Source organism: Vollenhovia emeryi, unplaced genomic scaffold, assembly GCF_000949405.1.
Source record: "Vollenhovia emeryi isolate VEMERY1.0 unplaced genomic scaffold, V.emery_V1.0 DF939186.1, whole genome shotgun sequence".
Classification (NCBI taxonomy): domain Eukaryota; kingdom Metazoa; phylum Arthropoda; class Insecta; order Hymenoptera; family Formicidae; genus Vollenhovia; species Vollenhovia emeryi.
Window position 1 is genome coordinate 590,342 of NW_011967180.1, and position 9,370 is coordinate 599,711.

The window sequence follows — 9,370 nt, forward strand, 5'->3', positions numbered from 1 at the left end:
TTATCAAATACTTGGAACAAATAATATTTACTTGCAGGTAGTATATATTTTTCTGTGTGTAGGACGATACACTTATTTGTTGTAAGTAAACATGTCTCGTACGAAGCACTCTTATTATCGTAAAATCTCGCACGATGATTCGAGTAGTTACGTGAGTGCCGGTTATGTGATATCATCCTACCCAAAGATTTTGCATAGACATAGTACGTAGAATAACGATTGCAGAATAGAAACGCGCGAAGGCTTTCGAGGATTCGGTGTACGCGACTTAAATAATTCAAGTGTCCCCAAGTAATGGGCTCGATTCCACGTGTACGTGGAGGAGATCAGGCCCCTTTCACGCGATCTGTATCACCTCCCGTGAGGGAGTTCTCCGACGGATTTTATCGGTTTTTAACTTCGCGAAGAAGATAAGAACGCGTGCCCGGAGATTGAGAGTTTAGAAGCTAGAGATATTTACGAAATACACACCGCTGTTTTTCGAGGCAGCTGTTTCGATTATGCGGCGTGTGAAACGGACATTATGTTTTCGCCTCGCCGATTGTAGATGTGTCGAAAGCTAGGCAAGGTCTCTTTAATCGCGCACGTGTGTCTTTGTTAAAGAATACGCGTCGAGGAAACTAATAGTCCGTGCTTGTCATTGTCCCGGTTAATTATGTTTTTAGTAGCCGAATGCGTTTTTATTCTATTTGATTCGCGCGCATGACTCTTTATGTTATTAATCGTGAGTTTGAAATACGTTCATTGCGCGAAATTAATTATGAATTCAATAAACTCGAGATTCCGTTTTATTTTATGGCAGTAAATTTACGCAGAGGTTTTATTAGCCTCCGTTCTTTCATTGCATTCCGATTTTTATGCCGAATAACTGTTCTAATTATGAATGCAGTCAATCGTACACGTGCGTCTTTATTAAAACACTCGTTATTGAGGAATGATCGGAATTCGCATCTGTCACTGTCTCGATTGATTATACGAGCTTACAGTGAAGTCGGTGAAGTTTCCAAATAAGAAAAACTGCAATTAATTTTAATATTTCAATAGCGATAGAGTAGCGGTTGTTTTTCAACGTTTGCGTAAACTTTTCTTCCGTACGGATCAGCATTAGTGACGCATCTGTGCAGCGATTCTTATGAAACGTTACACTTCTAAGACACGAAACCTTCAGACTAACAAAAACAATCAACTCATCATGAAAGATCCTTTTTTTTCGTTTTACAACACGCCCGATGAAATACGTAATGTTCGTTCTTTTTTTTGTCAGTTAACAACAACATGACGTACGGCACGTACATAATGCAATTGTGAGAATTCAAATTGATTACATAAAATCGCGCTACGTGCGATTTTCATAATTCTACGATGATACATCTAGACGTACATCGTCGCCGACGTCACTTTTATTCGCAAGATTTACGGGATCGATGGTTAATGGTTCATTAGGGAAGCGATTCTGTAACCCGTTCCGCAACTATAGTACGCAGGATTTATTCGAATCTTTGGCAATAAATCTAGACTAGAATAGTTGGTAAATTAGCGATAGGTAAAAAGCGTCGGGGAGGACATGTACCACGTATAGAGCTACCTGAGTGCTTCTCCTCGTACATCGTGTAAGAGAGAGAAAAGGAGAAAGAGAGAGAGACTTCTTTTCTCTCGGTAGTTACAACGTGCCAAAGTCAAGGAAGCCGTCAGGGCCGCGAGCGGCTAAAGGCCGGTTTTGTATGTAGGGCGCATCGGGTACGAGGCATAAATCGCTCGAGGCATTCGCCAACGCAAAGAGTAGACTGACAAAACGTGCACGCGCAACCAAGGGCGTAGCGTGCGAACGTTTGGCTTCATTTCCCAAAGTTCACCCAAGACTCGGGAAATTTCATTCGGAAGTTTTCAGCTATCAAAATACAGAGGTCATTTTGTAAGGAAAAACCAAATCTCCCCTCGAAATTTCCACTTTATTCCGATGTTCTTATCTACTGGTCTATTGCGATATGGATTATACGAAATGCAAAATAGTGGAGTGAATATCACAATCAAATCTCAACGCTGTGTTTAAACGGCCGAATTAATTTATCAAATCTACACGGAGAGAATTTTCTCTTAAAATTTATCCCGAAAATCATATGAGCGTGGGACAGCATGGCATTTTGCAGATCTTTATGGGAGTTTTTCGAAATTTTACCGTACATTTTACTACAACAATTTCAAGATTTTTAAACTTATTTAGGGAAACAACAACAATTAATCAACGCGTTGCGATAACGTGCGAAAATCTTATGTGTTTTGCGGTCGCTATCAAGTAAAATGTATGGTAAAATTTCAAGAAACTCTCACAAAGTCTCCATAAAGCTCTTCGAAATGCCGTGCTGTCCCACGATTACGTGATTTTCAGGGTAAATTTTGAGAGAAAATTCCGTGTACGGATCTACAAAAAAAGAGTGGAAGTTAATTTTCACCTCGCTCGCAAATAACATATAAATAAACTTTGGAAATCTCGTTTGACATCCCTGTTTGACAATCCCGCCCCGCGCCATTGTCAGCGCGCCACAGTCGTGAGCGCACGTGGGATAGTTTGACACATATATATACGTATCGGTAATCGGCCAGGGGGAGGGGGAGAGTCGGTAGGATCGGAGGGCCAAGATGAAATCGGTGAAAGGTGCTCTGGGGAGAAAAAAAGACAGCAACCCATTTTGGGGCCCACAATTAGTGCTCGAATTATTTGGATTGTTCGTAACACACTCTACTCTAGGAAAAATTTTGACCGTTTTTTTTGTAGTTAAGCAACTTAACATTTCGGTGCCCCTTAAGTGAAAATTATCTTTGCGTTGCTGAATATCGACGGAACTAATTGAGAGAATTGATTAGTATTACTGAAAAATCTTGGATATAGGTAGAATCCGATAAAATTTTATGCTTGATATTGTTTGGATATAACGTTCTAATACAAAAAATAATAAAGTACCTAGTTTGTATAAATATTCAGTTTAGTTGGCGCCATTTGATGATATCATTACTTTTGTAGAGAACATACAACTTTTTAAAATAAAAGTAATCCAAATAATTTAATTGTATAATTCTTGATTGGATGACGCTTATACTTGGCGTCTTTTTTAAACCTTTTTTTTTATTAAAAAAGGTTATTTTCTAAGGTTAGTATTACTTACTAAAATCGTGGATATAGGTAGAATAGCTGTATTGCAATTTTTAGTTACGCGGGGTAAAATTCGTAAAAGATCAGAGTTACGAACAATCCAAACGATTCGATTGCAAATTGTGGGCCCCAAAATGGGTCGCTGCCTTTTTTTCCCCCGGACAGAGATCATTTTTTGTTTGTTAATTGCCTGTCGAGAGGCGGCCTCGCGGCCGCGACGGCGGGAGAACGAGCGTTTTTAATCGCGACTCCCGCGACTCTCGCGACGGAGCCGCGAGAATCGCGATTAAAACGTAAAAATAGCTGGCGCGCGTATTGTACGATCGTTAGTCGTTGCCGCCCCGTGCATCTAACACGCAAACCCGGAGCGGCTGCGTCGGTTAGCACGCTACGTGCGTGTACGCGTGGCTCCCTGCGGTCCTCCTCGCGCTTACCGATCATCAGTTCGGTTGTGTCACTTCGGGGAGCGAGAGGCCGCGCCGTCCTTTCGGGAGGGCCGTTCACGCGCGATCGCGCGCGTCCGCGCAATAGTCGCTGGTTCGATCGCAAGTTTCGCTCGGTATCGGTATCGAGTGATTGAAATCGGTATTGATCTCGGTGAGTTCAAATTGCGCTATCGCAAAAGCGCGGTCCGCGCGCTTAATTCTCCGCGGCGAGGGGAAATCTGACACGAGGTCCTCTTCTGTGTCTCCCTCGTACTTGTGCGACGAAAAAAATTGAACTCAGCGAAATTATATACCGGTTCCTGCTCAAAACGTGTCTGCGTTCGCTATCGGAGGTCAACGGTGTACCGTTAGAATCGCCATTTTTTTAAACAATTACTCCTATAAGCAACGATTACAGTTAACCGGGGTTCAATTAACGTTTATGGATCCTGCAAAAGAGGACGATGTTTTACTCGAGGAAGTTAATTGCATCGTCAATCTAAGCTCTTTACCTTTACCTCGACGACTCGATTCTCCTCATTTTTGTGCTGCGGTAGAAACGTTTCTGCGCCGTGACGTCGTCATGTGAGACTTAATTGAGAGACTCCAAGTGTAAATGTGAAGTTTAGTTGGCCTAATTGGACGTTTAAAAGGTTCTCGGCTCGCAATTAGATGTCAATAGGATTTCAGTGTCTAACAGATTCATTGCTCACGCACAAGTTTTTCAGTGTCGGTTCAACTTCGCGCAATTTTTGTTTTTTAACGACTCATTTAGTTTTCAATTCGGTTGGTGTAATAGACGATCCACAGGACACGCGAGTAAGTTAATACTGATCGCTCTTTGAGTGTCGTGCGATGCTGTAGATCGACGGCTTGATTAAGACAGATTGAACGAGGTACTGGCAGTCCGCGCCAAATTGAGCAACGCTTAATAAAAGTCTGGAAGAGTCGGCGGATGTTCTCCGTAATGGCGTGTTCGATAAATCAGGAATATCTGTGTATACGTGTCTTATTTTTTATTCGATAGCACTGACAAGTTTTGACAACTTCGCTCGTGCGCGATGCGTTTTGACAATAATTCAGCGACGAGGCAAAAGGAAAGAATCGTGAACTACACAGACGAGCGAATTAGTACTTGTCATTTTTTGGACGTCAGTAATGTAGATTGCCTTGATTGAGGCGGATTGTGCGTGATGAATATTTGCTCCGTTCATTCCTGCCGCTTTATCTATTATAATTAATTTTAATGGCAAAGTTCTCTGTATATTCCGGCTACAAGCTCGATTAATGGCTGACTGATATAACGTGCATAAAATGTTTAATTATTGACCGAACAGTTTCTAACGTTTTTATTAACTCACAACTTGCGATGCAATTTATTAATTTGGGTGTTTTGCGTTTTTCTTTTGCTCGCACAATGATGTGTATAAGTAATACTCTTTTACATATCTTTTTGTTTCTGTCTGATGATGCAATAAATACGTAAAATACGTAAGCAGCAAATATCTAAGAAAACGCGGAAAAATGACGATAATATTTTTCTTCAATCGCAAACGTGTGGTTAAATTTAGTATCCGATACTCCTTGACAATGTATTATCAGATAATAATCCAGGAGATACAGAAGTTTTTATAGACCGGCAATAGTCACTTATTACTATCGACACATTCGCAACCGCGATTTTATTCTAACGTGACTCAAGCGCGCTAGCGCGATTCGTAACAGCGTGCAATATAACAATATTTAATTGTACAGATCCGTTTCTCGGGGCGACATTAGCAGTCGTTATTCTCCCCAGAAAATTTTCTACAGTACACTTTTTGTCACGTTATTCATGAAGACTCGTTCGTCTCTGACCTCTTACGTAACCGATGTTTCTAACTTTGGCCTATTGCTGAGGAAATAAATATATCTTGCTGGCTCTTGGAATCGACGTTCGACGGAAACTTCAATTTTGCGCCCAACATTTTTTATCCGAATTGTTTTATGCCATCTGAATTCTATTAAATATTTAACATGGAGAAATTGTCTGAATTCTAAAAGACATTGTTTTTATCTCGAAATACACTTCTTTTTTTTCCCGGAAACGTGACGTTCTTTTAAGAGATAAATTCTCTAGATAATACCTTCAGAGTTTTATGAAAAACTATGACTTGTAAAGTCAATTCCGATTGAAACAGAAGCATTATTGTACGATGTGTATCATGTATTTGAAATTCTATACGTTCTCACACCTTAATTTTTCACACTCGAACGCTAGAATTTCCTCTCGCGCGAACTGCACTCTAAAACTTTTTGAAGAAGAACCCGAATGCTCTATCGATTATATCGAAATGTGAAAAGTAAATCCTTATCAGAGATTGATAATTAAGTCGCAAAATTGGGTCGACATTCACGCGAGTGTCATCAGTTCTGTTATCGCCTTCCAGGATCGATGGAGATCGAAAACCAGATACACACGTACGTTTGAGTGCTTACGCGTAGCTTTCGTCACGCGCATTCCCGTCCGTTCTCGCGCTCGTAAAGGTCCGTTGAAGGATAATAAAAGTGCAGTGTGACATTTTCGCCGGTGTATGGCACGCGGGGTCGCGCGCGACATCGCTTGACGGAGAGGAAGAGCGTCGCTCGGGAATTTTGTGACGGGCGACAGAGCTGCGGGGATCATGGATTCGATACGAGACCTGAAGCGGCTGCTGTACGAGCGTACGGAGGCGTTGCGACGTCGCGACGAGATCGTCGACGTGCTCGAGAAGACGCTCGAGGAGCGCGACGCCATGATCTCTTACCTCCAGAACGAGATCGATAAGTTCCGGCAGATCGTCGATCTGAGCCTGGCGTCTGCTGCCATCGGTTCTAATCGGAGACTGAAGCGGCAGGCCATATCGGCCGAACCCCTCAGAGGCGACACGAAGCCGGTGGTGAAGTTCGCCAAGCCGCAAAGGTAGATCGGCGAGTGCCTTGGATCGTCGCGCGGCTTCTCTCTTGTTCGCCAAACTCATTTCTTAGAAACACTCTTTTCTTTCTCATTCTCGTTTGCCGCAAGTCTACACGGAGAGAATTTTCTCTTAAAATTCGTCCTGAAAATCATGTAATTGTGGGACAACATGGCATTTTGTGGAACTTTATAAGAGTTTTTTGAAATTTTTTCACTAGTAGAATGTGTGGTAAAATTTCGAAAAACTCTCATAAAGGTCTTCAAAATGCCATGTTGTCCCACGTTTACATGATTTCCACAGTAAATTTTAAGAGAAAGTGCTCTCCGTGCATACGTAGAAATATTTAATAATAAAACCGTATTTATCGTAAACCGAGGGGAAAACCGCTGGCCAAAATCGTGTACACCAATTCCCACTAATGCCCGGTGGGCATTACTTTATCTTATTATCTTATTTTATCTTATTACATCTTTATAATGCGCCAGCAAGACCTAATGTCCAAACTAATGCCTAAAAAATGCCTAGTAATGCCTAGTAACTCCCAGTAATGCCGTCAATCTGTACACCACAATACCCTCAGCGGTTTACCCCTCGTTGTAAACACAGTATGGTTTCGAGATGGTGAAATATAAGCATTTATACATAGAAAGTTATAAAAAAGAAATGAAGAAGAAACTACATAATTTTGCCAAAGTATTGTAATGTTCTGCTCCGAAAGAACCGTTCTTGTCGCATATAAACAGATAATTGTGGAATGGATTTTTACAACTCTCGAGCAATATAATATGCAATATGCAATTGAATGCCTGTAATTGAGTTGAAATATCGTATAATTATATAATAAAGTAAATACAGGGTAGGATAAATTCAATTAAGGTATTCTGCTGAGAGCGGTAACTACGCATGAATGATTCTACGGTTAAGCGGAACTTAATCACGAAGGTATTCGAGGATATCAATTTCAGCACTCTTGATAATACTGACTTGTACTTTCATATAGAAATCGTCCCGTCTTTAATGCTACACTTTAGAAGTTAATGAATAGTCCATCGCTATATTATTATAATCTTATAAGGTTTTCGTACCGTAAGAATTTTTCTGCAAGTTGAAAATCTGTTACCGAAAAGCCTTTCATGTTCAATAGTGTGTTTGTATTACTTATTTACTTATGCCGCTTTACTTATCGCTTTTTCCTAGGAATATTATTTCTTATGAAAGAAAGAAAGAGCGAGAGAAACTTAACGCAATGATTGTGTTTTCTTTTTCAGATCTCGCGAGCTGATAAAGACTGCCATATTGAACAACGACTTCATGAAGAATTTGGAACTGACGCAGATCCGAGAGATCGTCGATTGCATGTACCCTGTTCGATTTATAGCCGGTTCGATAATTATTCAAGAGGGAGATGTCGGCGCTACTGTCTTCGTCATGGAGGGTAAGTAAATACAGCTGTGCGTCTTCGTGAAACGTGACAGAAAATCTGATGAAAAAATCCGTGAAGCGTCGTGTGAAGATAAATTGAATAATAAATACAGACCGCGAACAATATCGCACACGATAAAAATATAAAGTATAAAAGTATAAAGAAATATAGTATAAAATTATTAAAACATATAAAGTATAAAATATAAAAATGATGAAATATCAACTGTGAAAAATGCGAGCACAGTTTCAAGTTCGTGCAAGGCGAGGAAACACATATATTTTCTCGTCTGTTCGAGTTCGATGAACTTCTATATCGTAGGACGTAGAATAGCTCAAAATATAAGAGACACGCTTTTTTTAATATGTATCTCAATGTAAATCACCGGTTTTTCAAAGCTCGATATATTTTTTAAAGTATTAATTATAAATAGGAGATTATTCCAGACAGGTGCAATTACGTAAGAAAGGACTGTATTTATTTATTTCATGCCTAATGAGCTATTTCGCAATTACATAGTAATCCATTCGATCTCTCGCACCGCTCGATTGATTTCTTTACGAGCCAATTTTCTCTCTCGCACGTGACTGTCTCTTCGAAATCGCAACACGCGTTCCATTATAATATTCTGTGTGTGAAAGGAACTTTCGCTTATAGATAAATCGTTATCCTTATCATGTGCCTATCGCTCACATATATTGCATTGTTTTTTATGTGGAAGCATCAATGCAAATTTAGTCTGATTGTCTCGCACAGGAAATGCTTTCACCATGTTTTTCTCCATAGTTACCATTGATGATAAGAGATCGACTGACTGGAGAAAAAGTCTTTTAGAAGAAAAGTTACATCATTATTAGCCAGAATTATTCGTGTCTTGTGTATATACGTTTACAAATTTGCTTATACCTTTTGTGCGAATATTTTAGAAATATAATCTCGTAATTGTACTAACGAGGGAACGGTCGGAAGTGTCCCTCACCGATTTCGATACGCTTCGGATATGTTGTAGAGCATTAAAAAATATTAGACCCGTATTTTTTTAGCGGCTTTTCTCGACGAAAATAACGGATTTTTTTCATTTTTTATGAATATCTTCGAAACTATGAGATTTATGAAAAAAACTTTTTAGACAAGAGTTATTGTAGAACCAGCCTTATGCGGGGTCTACAATAGACGCAGCAAGTCGCAAGAGATCGACCAATCCAGGGTTGTTAAAAAACATGTTTAAAAAGAAAAAACAAAACATAATATTTTTTCTGTTTAAATCTGTCTTTTATGTTTTAAACTTGTTTAAAATGAGTGCAAAAAGAAACACATTTAAAACATGAAAACACATGTTAATGCACTAACACTATCGACGCGCGACTCACGGACAGGTTTCCGTTCAACCGTAATGTATGATTGGCCTGTTTTGAACCTTTTTATCTAAAAAAAAACT

The 9,370-nt window shown here is 39.8% G+C and overlaps 1 protein-coding gene across 4 annotated transcripts in view; it reads left to right on the forward strand.

Moving 5' to 3' along the window:
- The window catches only part of LOC105562546 (cGMP-dependent protein kinase, isozyme 2 forms cD4/T1/T3A/T3B), a 46,681-nt gene that overhangs the window by 14,983 nt on the left and 22,328 nt on the right, over nucleotides 1–9,370 (forward strand). For 2 of the 4 annotated variants that reach the window (XM_012013482.1, XM_012013483.1), the window contains exons 2-3: nucleotides 6,003–6,514; nucleotides 7,778–7,944. In XM_012013482.1, coding sequence (XP_011868872.1) covers nucleotides 6,237–6,514; nucleotides 7,778–7,944 — 445 coding nt within the window. In that variant the 5' untranslated portion in view covers nucleotides 6,003–6,236. Of the gene's footprint in view, nucleotides 1–3,722; nucleotides 3,746–5,883; nucleotides 6,515–7,777; nucleotides 7,945–9,370 lie in introns of those variants that run through there. The other 2 variants (XM_012013481.1, XM_012013480.1) reach the window with 2 other exon arrangements.